General features: G+C 46.7%; 7 protein-coding genes across 7 annotated transcripts; 3 read left to right on the top strand and 4 right to left on the bottom strand.

Moving 5' to 3' along the window:
* Positions 1–655: 655 nt before the first annotated feature.
* N7529_008284 (protein kinase IKS1) lies at positions 656–2756 on the bottom strand (the record flags this gene model as incomplete). The annotated part of the gene is made up of 2 exons (XM_057243811.1): positions 656–2651; positions 2701–2756. The coding sequence occupies 2 exons, from the start codon at positions 2754–2756 to the stop codon at positions 656–658; spliced, it is 2052 nt and encodes a 683-aa protein (XP_057095349.1).
* A 340-nt stretch (positions 2757–3096) lies between these two features.
* Positions 3097–5550, top strand: N7529_008283 (uncharacterized protein; the record flags this gene model as incomplete). The annotated part of the gene is made up of 4 exons (XM_057243810.1): positions 3097–3769; positions 3822–3846; positions 3896–4462; positions 4515–5550. 4 exons carry the CDS (start codon positions 3097–3099, stop codon positions 5548–5550), a joined length of 2301 nt encoding a protein of 766 aa, XP_057095348.1.
* A 1143-nt stretch (positions 5551–6693) lies between these two features.
* Positions 6694–7299, top strand: N7529_008282 (uncharacterized protein; the record flags this gene model as incomplete). The annotated part of the gene is made up of 1 exon (XM_057243809.1): positions 6694–7299. One exon carries the CDS (start codon positions 6694–6696, stop codon positions 7297–7299), a length of 606 nt encoding a protein of 201 aa, XP_057095347.1.
* A 682-nt stretch (positions 7300–7981) lies between these two features.
* Positions 7982–9979, bottom strand: N7529_008281 (ferric reductase family protein; the record flags this gene model as incomplete). Its single annotated transcript, XM_057243808.1, has 4 exons — positions 7982–9035; positions 9103–9354; positions 9405–9525; positions 9607–9979. 4 exons carry the CDS (start codon positions 9977–9979, stop codon positions 7982–7984), a joined length of 1800 nt encoding a protein of 599 aa, XP_057095346.1.
* Positions 9980–10471: 492 nt separating this feature from the next.
* Positions 10472–11127, top strand: N7529_008280 (copper transporter family protein; the record flags this gene model as incomplete). The annotated part of the gene is made up of 2 exons (XM_057243807.1): positions 10472–10941; positions 11010–11127. The coding sequence occupies 2 exons, from the start codon at positions 10472–10474 to the stop codon at positions 11125–11127; spliced, it is 588 nt and encodes a 195-aa protein (XP_057095345.1).
* Positions 11128–12777: 1650 nt separating this feature from the next.
* On the bottom strand, positions 12778–13499 carry N7529_008279 (copper transporter family protein; the record flags this gene model as incomplete). The annotated part of the gene is made up of 2 exons (XM_057243806.1): positions 12778–12913; positions 12964–13499. 2 exons carry the CDS (start codon positions 13497–13499, stop codon positions 12778–12780), a joined length of 672 nt encoding a protein of 223 aa, XP_057095344.1.
* A 477-nt stretch (positions 13500–13976) lies between these two features.
* N7529_008278 (uncharacterized protein) lies at positions 13977–14873 on the bottom strand (the record flags this gene model as incomplete). Its single annotated transcript, XM_057243805.1, has 3 exons — positions 13977–14162; positions 14296–14567; positions 14591–14873. The coding sequence occupies 3 exons, from the start codon at positions 14871–14873 to the stop codon at positions 13977–13979; spliced, it is 741 nt and encodes a 246-aa protein (XP_057095343.1).
* Positions 14874–16259: the final 1386 nt, after the last annotated feature.

Below are 16259 nucleotides of genomic sequence, written 5' to 3'. Positions count from 1 at the left end.
GATTCACCGTGAGCGTTTCAGTAATGAACTGTACAACTTCCGGCGTTTGGTTTTTAAGTCACCAGCTCCACCTCAGATACCCGATTCGAAAAAGAATCAAGATCAAAACGAATGAAAATAATCTACAACTCAACCTTTTTCAAAGTAGTCTGGTAATCTTCCTCTCGTGCACATTAATCTGTAGCTATAACCACATGTTTGTATATACCGAATCGTCCTGTTATCCGTCCCAACGGCGTTGTCAAGAATCAAATGCTTTTTTTAGTTCCACAGAGTCATTCCCCAAGCATACTCGCAACTGAGAGTATTTGCAGCGTCGCTACTCGGGTGGTGAAAGAGGAGGTTCACAAGTTTCGTATTCCATATTGCAACGGCGACCAAAAAGGCCGTGGTTCGAGGCTCAGACTGTGCAGTTACAGAGACTTCTGCCACTATCAGTTCACATTCAAAAAGTATTAAAAGAAGTTTGGAAATAATGTGATGGGGTTACAGAATAGCTAATAGTATGTGGCACTATAATAATTTCAATATCAAAAGCTTTCATTCATTCGTTAGAAGGTATCAAGGGATCATTATCAGTCATGCAGGTGTACAATAAATGGCGAGAAAGAAATGCAAAACGAAACAAAACAACGAGGCATCAGATATCTCCCATTCAGTTCCGATGCCAAGCGCAAAGAGCACCTAGACGGAAACAAAGGCCGACAACAAACAGGTGTGCAACTGCAGCAATAGACTGCGCTTGAATGCTGCGTACTTTTAGGGCCAATGCTGCACAAAAGAGAAGAGGGTAAAGGATCCAGGGGTTTACTGCTCGTGGCGAGCAGGGATGTAGAAGCGATGCAACCTTGGCAAGAAAGAGGAGAAGCTGGATCATAGGCAAGGATGAAGTGAAAGAGATCAAGGAGTTGAGCAGAGGGAAGCGACTTGGAGGTGGCGGGAGGAGATGATGCTGAGGAATAGTTTGAGGTTGAGGTTGGGGAGGCAACGATGGTTCTTGTGAGTGGTGTGTGGGACACATGGGTGGTGAAGTAGAATGTCGGTGCCGAATAATCATGTCTCGATCGGGACTAAGAGGTGGACCCTCGACTGGACTAGAGTCAGACACTGGTGCTGTATTGCTTCTGAATGGACTGGAGTCAGTCATCGAGTCGCGCCGGAAAGATATCGGATTCCGGGGGAGCTTTTTGACGGGAGAGAGGGCTCGGTCTACTGATGGCCGCGGGCTTTCCAGTGGGTGGATTCGAGTGCCGGGAATGTCCTGGCCCCCCGAGCTCCCGGAGCTGGCCTTTCTGAAGCGGAAGTTGTCGTTTGCATTGGCTCCGACTTGAATGCCATTGAGGACTTCTTCGGCGGATGGTCTTCGGGCAGGATCAATGGAGAGTAAGCGCTCCAGGAACCTGTAGAGCTTTTCGGGTAGATCAGGGCGGATAGCTCGAGCGTGGTCAAATCCAGCCCAGCTGGTAATTTCAGCACGAAGCTGATCTAGATCCTCTTTTTCTTCATTGATGATATCGGCGTTTGCGTACGGAAGAGCCGCAAAACATAAAAAGTAAAGAATCATGCCAAGGGAGAAAATATCGGATTTGAAAGTGAAATTTCCAAACGGTCCATCGGGATATTCCTGACGAAGAACCTCAGGTGCGCAGTAAGAGAGCGTACCGGTTGCGCCGGTTGACTTGCGTATCGCATTTTGCTGTTGGACCTCACCAAAGTCACTGACAAGCACTCTGATGCCATCACCAGTTTCATGAAGGAGACAGTTGTTTGGTTTTAGGTCACGATGAATATATCCACTGGCATGTAGATAGCGTAACCCAGAGGTAATGTCACGGAAGAACGAATAGATTTCATCCAGCTGAAGTTTGCGGGGTCCTCCCTTATCGCTTCGGGGCTCCGGCTCTCCTTTAGACTTTCGTCGAAGGCGATCTTTTAATTGTTGGGCAGTGGTCGATGTCTGGACAGAGCCACAGATATAGTCATGCAAATCGCCCGCATTGCAGTATTGTTGCAAGATAAATGCGCAGGCGACACTGGGGCCAAAAGTGCTGATCTTCGTATTCTCGAGCCAAACATGACGGTACGAAACAAGGTTCTGGTGTGAAAGATGCTGCAAAAGCTGTACTTCACCCAGAACCTTCTCCAACCACTCGTGATCATCGCCTACCGGCACTCGCTTGCAGGCATAGTGGCCAAGTGAGACACCGTCCAGCATATGTTTCACCAGTAACACCACACCCTTTCCACCTTTTCCCAAAACACGTTCCTCGACAAAGAATCTCTTGAAATAATCTGGACTAAAAGCTGCGGATGAGATACCCTGGGGTGATGGGGTGGGTTGGACGGGTGATTCACGTATATGACCACCGGGTAGGACAGGTTGAACGAGGCGGCGGCGTGGAGAAGGAGGACTCGAGGAGCTTGCGGAGCCGGGGAGGCTATTGTTGAGCATGCGGAAGTAATTTGGGTTGACGAATTCGCCTTCGGGTTCTTCATGTCCCTGGTGTCGTCCCCTGCTGCTGTCACGCATGGGTCGATGGCAGAAGGGGCAGTTAGCTAGCTCCATGTCTCCATGGTCGGTATCTGACGTGTTGCGGAGAGCGAGCTGTTGGGAGTCGTGATCGAAGACAACCACTGATTCATTGTGCCGTCTGTGAGAATGAGTTAGAGCGGTTCATATGAGCCTACACGATAACTTACAGAACAACATCAAGGTTTCCCCCATTATAAGGGACCATCGACATGTTGGCGGGCATTATCGACGTGAAGAAACAATGCAGCGATCGATGACGATGTAGAGCGCGGGCGGTGAGAGTACAGCCGCGGATAGTGACAATCGAGGTCAATATTCTTTATTTCCCTTGTGCAAATCCTCCCAATATAGTTCTTGGTAAAATATAAGATGAGCCTTGTTATCTCCCTGGTTGGAATAAGTCCTCATTCAAATATCAATCAATTTGGGCCGACATGAAAGCTGAAACGGTGTGACAAGGCTGATCTTCGGTGGATACGGCTGACAGCACACACACAGCCCACTATGATCCTCGAACAACCATTGTCAATTTCGTTTTGATCTAAGACCGGATTTCAATCGCAATGGACCCGATATCTATCATTGGTCTTGTAACAGAAGTTAGTAATGTGTTGGCAAGCCTGATCAAATATGGGAAAGCGGTTCAAAGCGCCAGCTCCGAAGTGCGAAAGCTCAGCGAAGAGCTGTTTGCTTTGAAAGGGATCTTGGAGCACCTGGATGCCCAAACAGATGACAGCCCTCAACGTGAAGAGATATCTGCGGGGCAATTTGATCGTGATGCCATGACAAGGGTATTGTATACTGCAAACGAGCTCCTACAATCCCTACTTGCCGAGCTGGAGACCCCAGAAACCAAATTTAAGCACCTCAAACGCAATCTTAAATGGCCATTTACTCAGAGTCAAGTCAACGAGCATCTTATTCGCCTGGAAAGAGTGAAATCGTGGTTGATACTTGTTCTCATCGCAGACCAGAACTCGGCGGATCGGAGTCTGCAGCAGGAGATCAATGACCTGGCAGCCGCTGTGAAAGAAGACTTGCAGATTCGAGATCAAGAGCGAAACAAGGCTGCCAACAAAGAGCTGTTCCAATGGGTGGCCCCTGTCAGCCCAGAAAGCTCTCATTTGCGAGCGTCAAAGCGGTACCGAATGAGAACTGGCGGATGGTTCATCTCCGGGTACTTGCTGGGATTCCTCAAACAAGAGAAAGAGCGGACTCTATTTTTGTTGGGAAAATGTATGTATGCATCTCAATTTCTGGCAATTTCTACTGATACCCGACATTGAAGCCGGAACTGGGAAAACTACTCTGTTGTAAGTCTTTTGTTACTACAGAAAGTCTCGGTTTATCTGATCTTTCTAGTGCCCAGACTGCAGACAAGCTTACTTCGATGGCTTCTCAAGACCCATCGATGTGTGTTGCTTATTTCTACTGCACAATCGGCGATCATGCCTCTCAAGTTGCGAGAAATGTTCTTGGGTCTCTTGTGGCACAGCTCTCTGGGACAGACCCCTCAATCTTGAGTGATATTCGATTTACGTACAATAAGGTCCCGAGGAGCCAAGCTCATAGATTTCCGATTGAAACATCTGTCCTCGAAGCTGCCATTGTCAAATGCGCCTCAAAGAAATCACAGATTGTACTACTAGTTGATGCAGTCAACGAAAGTCGTGATATGAATCTCATTGAGGAATCTCTTGTCCGGCTTGCTAATTCCTGTCCAAATATCCGCGTTCTTATAACCACTACAAATGTACCGAGCTCCACCAAGATCGACGGTGTATCAGTCAGGAACATCAGCCAGGAAATGAAAGGGGATATCAATATCTTCATCCAATGGCGACTCGAAACTGACGAAATATTGAAGAATCTCACGCCGCAATTTAAATCCGAAATTGAAACAACTCTCCTGCGCAATGCAGATGGATCGTGAGTAGCCATCTACTCCAAATCTCCCTATGTCCCATCCTAACCACCCCAGATTCCGCTGGGTTCAACTCTCCCTCGACAATCTGAGCACCCAGCGATCAGTACGAGCAATGCGAGAAGCCCTCCGAGCCCTCCCAGGAACCCTTCGAGAAACATACGCAAACACGCTCGAAAGAATACCCGCAAACGACAGGAAGATCGTCCGTGAAGCCCTATTCTGGACAAGTTACGTCAAACAACCACTCACGCTCCGCCGCCTCAACGAAATAGTCGTATTAGACGAGACAAGCAAGGTCCTAGACGAGGACATGATGCCCATCCCCGCACACATCCTTCTTCAGATATGCCAGGGCCTCATAACAGAAGACCAAGACGGTTGTGTGATCCTCGCTCACTCATCCGTCAAAGACTTCCTGACTTCCGACTGGATCCGCTCGTCCCGAGTGAAATATTTCGCTCTGGATCCGTACACGGCAGATTTAAGAATGATGCATAGATGTCTTGCATACCTCTGTCTTGATAACTTCTCGCATGGATACATGGCGGCTGAGAGTCCGCTCGAACTGCGCGAGAAACATCCTTTCTTGACTTACGCCGCCAACTTCTGGCCCGAGCATGGCTCTGCATGTGGCTTTTCGAACATGATTATGGTTCATAAGCTTTTCGATACGCGATTTTTGCCTGGGAGAGGCAATTATGCTACATGGTTGCAGATGCTGTTTCGGCAAAATTTCAAAAGTATCGAGGATAATGAGGCTATCGATGCTACACATCCTTTGTACTATGCTGCTTCTTTCGGCATGGCTCCCGTTGTCAAGTCTATACTTAAATCTGATCCCAATATCGATCTTAATGCACCCGGTGGTCGTGTTGGGGCTACACCGGTGTGGATCGCTAGTCTTCGGTTCAATTTTGAGGTAGTTGAGATTCTTTTGGATGCGGGAGCTGATCCCACTATTCGGGATCCTGGTAGCGGTCTTAATGTTCTTGACCTTTTGAGGATGGTTCCGACTGTGGGTCGAAATTATCGTGGTCTACGGCCTATTTTGGCTCGTCCGGCGCCTTGGAAGAAAAACGGCAAAGAATGATGACATATCTCTTAGTTTATTCGAGTTTGTCGCTATTGTCTGCCGCGTGTTTCTCCACATGCTCCAACCATGGTTGTTGAGCGGGTATCCAAGGATTTAATGAGAAAGGTGCATTCTTTTACTGCGTAACCCAGAATTTCAAGTGCAGAGATATAATTTCGGTATCGTCAGCCAACGAATTTGGATTCAAGGAGGCGTAATAATAATACAGAGGGGTGAAGGACAGTGTTATTATTCCTCAATTGAAAATTCTGTTCCAGGGTTTAGTTATAGATCGGACTGCGAGTAGGAGTGAGGTAGATCAAGATGGCAATAGCACTGAGCTATCTAGATATGTATAGATAACTCCTCCGCTGACAGAAGACCAAAGTTTTGTTCGAATTGACATTCAATTCCTCTAACGAAATCGAGCACCATATTATCACAATAGCCACCGAGTTACGGAATGATTCTCACAGGCGTTTCGACTAGGATCCAACTCCTAATGCGACCCCCTATCTCAGGGATTGAGATAATATGGGATGCTCGAACTTAGATAGAATTCAATCATATACAAAACCAAACAAAAGAGTGGTGTTGAAATTGAGAGAAGGAAGAAAGACTCGGTGTATAAATGCTGCGGAATTGCGGCTCGCTGACCCACATTCCTAATTGGGACAATTCGAGTCAAAGGCCGACTAGGCTGTAATCGCCGAGTTGAATATCTTTACACCTATATCACCTTGAAACCGTGCTCCTTAATAACCGTATCTCTACTCGTCCATCTCTATGAGGCCGCCCAGCCAGACCTTTCCCATTTCACTCTGCCCACTTCTATACTTCTGACTCTCACCATCTTTCATTAATCCAACTTCATCCAGTACCCATCTCATCACAATTTGACTTCAGTTAGCCCTTATCCAATCAGCCTTCCTCCGACTTCTTTCACTAATCGACTTCATCTAACACCTATTTCGTCTCAGTCTGACTTCAGTCAGCCCTCATCTAATCAGCCTTCGTTAACCAGTACTTCTTTTACTGAACCATTACTTACCGAGCTAGTAAGTGAAGACACTAATCCTGACCTACTGCTCAGCTTTGAGAGCACAAAGGAGCCATCTCTAACCACCTCATTACCTTTCGTTGTCTACTCTGCCCGCAGATATGGCAAACCTAAAGAGAAGACCGGAGCTCATCCAGGATAGGCTAGACGAGACACCTAAGAAGAGAAAGAAACCCAACTCACAGGGAGAAAAGACCGGGCTTTCCGCTAACCTCAGAACCCAGCTAGCCAAAACAAAGGGGCCTAGTCCAGCTCGCGCCACAACATGGCAAACTGGGGACCCCGTTCCAGCGCCCGGAATAGACGACGAATCCCCACTGAAAGAACTACCCAAGTTCGACAAAGACAACAAATGGGTTGCACCGCCCTCAACTGTGCGTCTGTCTGATCTGCAGCTTTACATGGCCTCAAAGAATTTGAACAGCCGTGAGTTGTACTGCCAGTACAACTACGACTTCGATTCCAGTGGCAATGTGCGATCATCGGCTCGACGCCCCAACCAGGACCCCGCGCCGTTAATCTACGCGCATGGTCTGCTGTGGATAGTTGCCGTCAAGGGAACTGTTGCTCTGAAATATATCACATATCAAAGCAAAAGTGTAGTTTCATTTGATTGTCCTGCCTTTAGTGTAGTGGATTTGATGAAGGCTTCGCTAGTATTCCTGGAGTACATATCTTCACAGCAGAGCCAGGTCCGAAATGGATAGGTCAATCAGGCACAACGTCGCTGTGGACCCCTTTTTTTCAGCTTTCTTTTTTGGTCTCTAATCAATCTTCATGTAGTTTTCAGTCTCGTGAGATAGATGAAAAACAACTCTCGCCCTTATTGGGGGTGTTGGCAGTGTTTGAAGATGAGCTGCCACTACAAAATACTTGCATTTTGTGGTTTTGGAAGGGGGCAGATCCTAGGGTGTTGTAGATTTCACGATATGCCGGCTGAATGGAGCTTACTTTCAAGCAGCAGAACAATCAACGTGCCGCATTCCTCTCTACTATGCACTTGTAAATGGTTGCTTCAAGCTATCTACTTTTAGAGGGTCACCAAAACAGAGGTATGCATTAGATTTGGGTGAGAGTACCTGTTTAGATCAGGGAGATCAGCTCATACAGCGAGATAGATATCAGAAGCGCTCGAATGCGTATAACATAGCTTGATTAAGTCCATGCTATTTCCGTATAATATTAGATAATGATGAAAAGCCATGAAGTCAAAGTCATTATACACAGCTGGTCCAAAGTATGTTGCCTCATTCTCAAAAGGATAAATGTTACCACAGAAATCTGTCTGAGCAAAGAGAAATAGAACTAGCGGATACGCCCAAATGGAATGCTCAATACCTTATGGCTGCATATTAGCAAAACATCACGCCAGACAAAGAGATAATAAACTCACGAGAAACTTTCAGTATGAAGCCAAACTTCCCTTGCAAAACCCCCCTTCCCAGCAAGAATATTACACTGTGCCTCAGCAGCAGCCTCGCTAACATCATGATTCATAGAAGCAGGACCACAAACCACAACTGCAACAGAAGCACCACTCTGACCCGCAAACCCTCTTGTCAAAGCCGGTAAATCAGGACGACCGGTGAAGAACCGTATCCCAAATATTTCAGCTGTGGTGCTGCGCTCCTGGGCAGTATCCTGTGTCTTTTCGTCCAGTTTGGGGTGTTGCAAAACAGTATCCAAAGCAGTTTCCGAGCCGTGCTGATCATGCGTTTCATGAATGTGGATTGATAAACCTGGTATCACACTTGATCGGGAGTGTCTCACTGCGATGTCTTCCACGGCCTGCGTGAACCATGCTCGCATCCCCGGATCGCGTGTTGCGACAACAAGTTTCATTTCGGCGTTGTAGTCTTCATACCCAGACAGGTGGACGAAGTCCTCTAGCATAGAAAGAGTGAAGCCGGCGCCAGCGCCGCCTCCAATAATAAGATTCTTGTCAAATTTCGGGAGATGGTTATTGGGGATTCCGCCGTAAGGACCATCTAGCAAGACGGGAATCTTAACTCCCGGGGACTTCTGGGCCATCTTCATGAGTCGGCCTGTCAGTCCACCGCGCTGCTTGACATAGAAGACGAGGTGGTTTTGTTTGTTTCCGCGGGGCACGGAGCATATGGTGAATGGATGCGCTGTGAATCCATGCGCGTCGCAAGTCAAAAAGCGAATGAACATGTGTTGGCCTGGAGCCCAGGTCATTTTTGTGTCGATGATTACTCGGAGGGTATCATTTGTTTCGGCGATGAGGCTGGCTTTGTGGTTGAATCCATGCTCAAAGTAGGTTCTGCATTGCGAGTAGAGGAGGCAGAGAGTGTAGATTACTGCCGTTGCAATAAAATAGTCCCAGGAGGACATGCGGAAGTCGCAGTGGAGGAAGAAGAATATGACGAAGACGAGTGCCATAAAAAGGTGGGTCGATTTGAAGAACTCATAGTACCGGTTTCTGAGAGGAAGCTTTGTTAGTTTCTCTATGCACGCAGGTGTCCTTTGGAGTGGGCGAGTGAGCATACCGAATCCACGGGATTGACATGAAGGTCAACCAGGCCTGAGCTATTATGGCGACAACACCTGTAACCCACACTCCGCCTTCCATCCACGAAGCCATCAAGTCACCTTTCCAAGCATGAAAAACGATGAATGGGAAGGTATGGACCAGAGCAAGGACGAACATCGCCCAAGCAACCCAATTATGCCAGATATTCAACTTTTCATGAGAGATTCCAGTCAAAGCAGTGATAGGGTTTGCCTTGGCACCTAGAATACTGGGTTTTATCAGTCGCATATCCCATCTCCGAGGAATAGAACGTCTTACATTAGGAAGGGCATACATGCCAAAGCCAGAAACCCGGCACGGGTAGCAATAGGTGGAGATGATCCATAGCTGATTTCTTTTGTATTTGGCCAGTAATAAGGACGGGGTCCGAGGGTCATGGCTGAATTGAGTCTTGTCAGTATGGAAATTCGGCATGATACTGCGCACGTAGAACTCCGCAAGGTACCAGGAGATAACTCACCAAGGAAGAACACCGCACCGGCAGCGGCAAGCAAGTACATTCCCAGGGAATGACTGTTCCACCCGCGAATTTGCCAGCTCTTGTAAGAAAGGAATCGCAGTGCGGCCACGAGTCGTGACCAGATCGATTTGCGTTTTACTCGCTGAGGTGTGGCATAGGATACCGCGCGAGAGATTGTGAAAAAGATAATGGCAACTAGAAAGAATGCCACCGTTGGTAGAGCGTAACGGTGATCTGCCTCATACCAGAATACCCAGTATGAAGTCTTAAACGCGCATTGGGCCGGTGTCATGGTGCAGGTTCCCGGATCCCGATTTGAGTGTAGCATGACCGGCTGGTCCAGGAATGGGACCATCTGGCCTGACATCTGCATTTTGTCCGTTTATAGGCTGTGCCTGGAGATGAAAACGTGAAGTTGAGCAGATTCGTAGAATGATATTCAGGTAGCAAAGTAGTAAATAAAAGTCCTTACTAAAGACCAAGGTTCCAAGAGTTTCAAGATATCAGACGATATAGCAATCAGCCAATTGGTTCCCATTTGCGCAAATTACCTCGAGGGTGTTTAGTCTCGTCATTTGAGAGCAGATTTTGATTTGTCCACTTGACTTTAGATCGGATTAGACTGAGCAAGTATGAGAAGGTTTCGCCCTTCCCGCATAAGCGGACCCATTATTTTCTTACCACAACCAATCAACTGAGCTCCTCCGCGTGGCTTATGGGGATTCCATGTGGATTCGGGAGAGTCCGTGCCTGGAATTCCTTTCTGGGCTAGCTGCTTTGATCTTGGTTCTGTTCTCAAATTTATATCAAACCCCTCTAGACAACGTACAGAGCTGTTCTTGCTGCTGAACACATAACCGCAAAAATGGATATGTCCGACATGACAATGTCGGCGACAACGACAGCCATGTCCATGGCCACATCAACATCTTCATCCATGTCGTCCATGTCAGATTCAGAGATGTCTATGAGCATGGCAGACATGGCAATGACGTTCTTCGTTTCCTTCAAAACACCTCTTTTCTCCGCCGAATGGACTCCAGGAACAAAAGGACAGTATGCCGGCACTTGTATATTCATCATTGCGCTGGCAGTCATAATGCGCGTGCTTCTCGCCTTGAAACCGATTCTCGAAGGTCGTGTATGGACTGATAGCATACACGACCCTATGCCTCAACATCATTCACATGTCGAAGCCGGCAAGATCCCACAGACTCCCTCGGGACTTCGTTCAACCATGCAAGAAGTTAGTCACCGCTGGTCTTCATGGCGGATAAATCCTGCGGCTGGTCGGGCGACGTTTGAACTTGTTATGGCGGGTGTGGCATATCTACTGTAAGTACTTGTACTCCATGATTTTGATTGTTAGGCTGGGACTTTTCGTGTTGACAACAGTATAACAGGATGTTAGCGGTGATGACGATGAACGTCGGATACTTCATGTCAGTCCTTGCAGGTGTCTGGCTTGGAACCTTCATTTTGGGAAGTGTCGCGGCTGATAGCAGATGGATGCACTGCTGAACATGGGTTTCAGGACATTGGAGGATAAACTTGTTCATATCTGAGTGAGGATTTAGGCATGCTCCACGTGAGGCTTACAATACCTATCACGTAGCCCTTCACTTAGCAGGTCCGCTAGCATTACTTTTCAGCCGTGGTCTGGCAATGCTCCGCTCACTGTACGAGTGATTTTATGTTTTCAAATAGTGTCGGGGTTTTTGTGTTGCTAATTCCATGGGAAATGCAGGTCTTTCTTTGTCTTCGTCATAAATATATTTTTCAAAGTACATACCGACTCCCTTCGCCACAACATTTGGCTGGAAAGATGCACACGACCTCAAATGCTTGGTGAAATTTTGTTTGGATGGAGCCGCTTCAAAAGACTTCTATCCCGGGGTGTTTGAATTTGAAGTATGACGCTGAGGTCCAAACCAAATTAAGGCCTATACTCTACTCGTGCCGTCGAACCCTAGAAGATCTTTGGAGATGCGAGACAGATTACCGTCAGGCGGGGAGGAGCCTGTTTCAGTATCCGATAGCATAAACTACTTTCGCTATTACCTCAAGGGATTCTGGCTTAAGTCAATGTACAATGGTGTAGGATTGTCTGGGATCTCTAGGGGAAGTCGCTGAAACCCCCTGAATAGTTTGCAATTATGAATTTTTGAGCTCTGCCCTGAGACAGATAAAATCAATCAATCTCCCCAGTCCCCAAAATGGGTTTACATGGAATCTCACAACGCAAGGGGCTGCTCCACTAAGTTATATAGCACCGCATTCAGTATCCAGGCGTTAGTTTGAGCAGAATTGCGCAAGTAAGCAGAATTGATATTACTTCATACATGATTTATGACCTTTTATATGAAACATGGATAAACAGAACCGAGAAACTAATTTCCAAAGCGGATCCTACCGTCTCCACGAACCCTCTGTATCTAAATTAACGCTTGTTCACTATTGAAAATCCACTTTCCTAGTCCAGAACGATGCCTTTCGACTCACAAGGTGACAAATGGTCTTGGTAAGCCTCTGACCTTCCCAAGCCATCGTGAAGATTGACTCATTTCAGAAAGCGAGTCTTGCATAAGAGGCCATCGGTCTTCCAAATGTGCTCACTATGATCGCCCTATGAAACGAGTACCCAAAGCGGGGCGGCCGCTGGCGAACTGTGTCCATATTCGCGGGACGGATTGTGATTGTCGAGAGGTTTGGGCTATTATGATTCCACTTGAAGGTAAATTACCTTTGAACTGTCTCTAAATTCTTTTGGATGAGCTGAACGGAGTCCCTATAGGCTCAAGTCTTTGCACAATACGAATGTCAGTTGCGGATGACGACCGGGAAGCTCGTCAATGATGCGAATGCAATATCAAACTCAACGTAATAGAATAAAGATGCTTTAGTATGTACAAGGTGTAAATCGGAGAGACTTGGTTAAATTACTTACCATGATGCTTTCATGTGGTCATATACTGGATATTTCATGTTTCAAAGAGAATTTTTTACCTTTGTCTTCATAATTCTGCTAAAGATATATATGTTGGGGACCGATTTGGGAAACACATGAATAACAGAAGCGATGCGTTTCGTGTTTGACTATGAATAATTCCACCACATCATCACTCAATATCAAAAGGCTTTTGAACCAGCAGGAAGTAACAAGGACCAATCTCATCCATTATGATAACCCCCTTCCTGCCATCCCGCCATTCCACGGGAAAACCGCCCAAAAGTCAACGCTCCGCATAAGATACCAAGAAGCACGGCAGCAAACACACCCACATTGAAACTCATGACGGCTAGCATTCTACAATTTGATTAGCATAGACACAATTAGGCAAAAGCACGACAACTCACAAAATGTACCCAATGAAAGCTCTAAATAGCTCTAACAATGCACGTATCCCTTCCTTCTGAAAACTCCACGCTCCGCCCGATTTCCAAGACAATAACGGCCTTAGATAGAAACCACTTCGAATAGGTCCATGTTTAGCGGAGTTATTCAACCGACCCTCCATATCCTGCGCGATTGCTCGAGACTCGCCGCGAAGATGCACATAGGTAGGGAGTGGACTCGGTTTTGCTTTTGGAATGTATCGCTTTTTCTTCTGAACCTCGCCTAGAGTGAGTGTTGTGTTTGGGTCCTGATGTGACCACGCCCGATCGATTTGGAATCTTAATGCACCGAGAAAGCGGTCGAAGACGGCCAGTAGGAACAGGAATGCTAGTATGAGGATATATTGCGTTGTTGATGAAGTGGTCCACCTGGCGAAGAAGATTGTGATTTTGGTGGAGGTGGAGAAAACGGCCGGCATGGTCATGGGCATGCTGTTCGAGTTAGAGTTGGCTATGTGTGGATCTTTTGTCGTGTTCAAGTGCATGTTCATATCCATTTTGGTTCGAGTGGATGGGGTTATTGGGAGAAACTGTAGAAAGTAAGGCTTTGTCAATATAGGGCAGGCATTTACACCTGAGATTTATAATGGCATCGTTGTTTGGCAACTGTGGAATATCGGGCCTGTACAGAGTACGTGATTTGAAAGTAGAATAGAAAGATGAGCCAGATGATATCGGCGTTCTTCGGACGTAACACAAATAAATGACTGTAAAGGGGGAGGCTGAGCGATCAGCTAGAGGGTAAGTCTGCATTCCAGGCTCACTAGCGCCTATAATGGAAACCCTTGAAAGCCGCAAATGCCCTCAAATTAATCATCCATAATATCAATTTTAATGTTCTCAGCTAATGCCCAGAATTCCCCGTCATATATTGTGTCTCAGTTTTATTTCCGCCTACATGCAATAGCCTCCAGACACCCAGTAGAAATCTTCCCATCTAGTCCCACGCTCGGATCACGCTCTATATATCGTAGCTATTCCCGAGAATGAGGCATATAACTGGAATAGTAGAATGCAAAGAAGATACCCAATGGCTCTCGGTAAGAAGAATGGGAGCCAAGAGAATCGGAAATATCTGAGAATAAAGTAGCCATATCATCGGTCGATTCTAAGTAAGATGCACCAAGGCCAGGATCTTGCAAATTCTGGTCCAATATGGACTAAATGGTGAATCGCATTAGCTGATCTCATCAAAGTCGGTGTGTTGATATAGCGAGCCCAGTCTAGCATTTCAGCCCCGTCGATCATTTCCGACATCGGCTGCGTATACGACAGCTCGGAGACAATAGAAACATGACCCGTAGATTGCATTGCTCTATCACATGAAGAGGCAGCTTGGATTTCAGCGGCCCTACGAACCATCAGATCCAGTGCAAGGGATGCAACGCGAGATTCTGATGTATTGTGACTGTTAGACACCCGAATCTTCTGTGACTGTTTTAGTGCTAGAATCCCCTTGGAAACAAGTCCATTCATTTCGCTCTCATCTCTGAAAGTCGACTGAGATTCTAATCGCACAGATAAGTCAGGGCAGCCCACCGTTGCAGCAGGGAGAAAGTCATATACTGTGAGCATTTAAAGCATCCACTGATCTTCCTGGAGTCGGCCACCGGGCTGGAACATTTGATGCATGTCTGCTTGACAGGTGAGAATCTCAAGTGTGCAGCTTTCACGCAAGAGCGTCGGAAACCCTCGATCTTGGGATCTTGGTACTCATATCCGATGTACCGTCTATCCAAGACCACGATGCCCTTTAGGTAGAGGAGTTCAAGAGTGCATCGGTTGATGATGACTTCTGATGGGTCCATAATGGATTGGACAATGTTTCTTCGTTTCCAAAGGTCCGCAACCAAAGTATATGCCGCTCTCATCTCGGCATCCAAAATCTCAGTTGTGCTATTAGAAAGTGGAGCAAGAGATAACGTGTGTGAAACAATCAAAAGCACCCATAATATCAGCCTTGGAGGTAGCGTAAAGAACAGGGGTATAGTCCGAGTTCGGTCGAGACGGAGGCAACTCCGACATACCCACGTGTATTTCAGCGTCAAACAAACTCCTAGGAGCTTGTGTATCACAAATTTCAGCGGGTATCATGCTCGGAACACCGATTTGGAAGCTCAATAACGTATCAAGCTAGAAGATATGAAGCCAGATCCGGCGACGCATTTCGCTTTCAGATGGTGATAAGGCACTCGGATCACGATGGTAGCCCATTCGGAAGGCTAGTTTGAGGAAGTCGGCACCATTTGTTTCGATCCAAAGGGTCGAAACCAACCTTAAAAATTTGTCCCAGCCTCAGCACGCTCAATATCCATATATAAATAGCCTATCTCTTGATTTTCAAATCCATCGCTGGGGCTTCATCAACGGTGCTGCTTAAATTGTTTTTGAGCTTGAATTGCGCCTCCACGTCTTTTCCAGGGCGCGTGTCAGGCCGCAGAAGCTGTGGTCCTAAATTTAAAGAGGCAAGTTAGTTGTTTCTTGATCATAGGAGTGAGCAGAGAGTGACAGGGCTGCCGACCAATCGCTCTGAGATGCTTTTCAAATCATCGAACTCGAAGAACAACCACGATGATATTGATGAATCTCAAATTTCCCAAAATCGGAATGAGGTATATGTACACCTGTTGGTAGCTCTTGAAATTTTTGACATCGATACTTAACACCGACGAAAAGCCCTTGTTTAGCCGACTTGATAATATCGAAAAGCAAAAGATTCACTCCTCAGGTCTTCAGACCTGACTCAGACCGCATAAGAGTCGGCTCCCAAGGTTGAGGGATTTGCTCGGCAAATCACCTATCACCGCCACAGCCCGTAGCCACGCTCTGACCATCCATGTATGGTTAGTTCGCTCCTCAAAAACAAACAGGGGATCTAAACCGCAATATTAACAGGCCCATGAGGTTGGACTTGGTCAATCGGTGACTGAGTAAAAGATCTCTCTGTGATCTATAGGTATGGCGCAGAAAAATCCCGCATATTGGATCCAAAGAAAAGAGAGAAGACAGAGCGGCAGAAGGTATATTAGCATTGATCTTCCCGAATTTACGAGCTCGTCTTATGTTTGCTTTTACTAAGTGACCGGAGGAAATGCCGGATACTTCAAAAGATCCCATTCCCTCCCCTGCCATCATAGCAGTCATTTGTGCTGTCTTGATCATCGGTATATGGTAAGCATCTATCAAAACCACCCTCGGTCCTTTCAAAGCTAAACTCGTCTTCCTATGTATAAAGTGTCACGGTCTTTGCAAATTGG

The sequence above is a fragment of the Penicillium soppii genome (genome assembly GCF_028829465.1).
Source record: "Penicillium soppii strain IBT 18220 chromosome Unknown utg000006l, whole genome shotgun sequence".
Taxonomy (NCBI): domain Eukaryota; kingdom Fungi; phylum Ascomycota; class Eurotiomycetes; order Eurotiales; family Aspergillaceae; genus Penicillium; species Penicillium soppii.
Note: the sequence above shows the minus strand (reverse complement) of the source record. Positions and strands in the feature narration are given on the sequence as shown.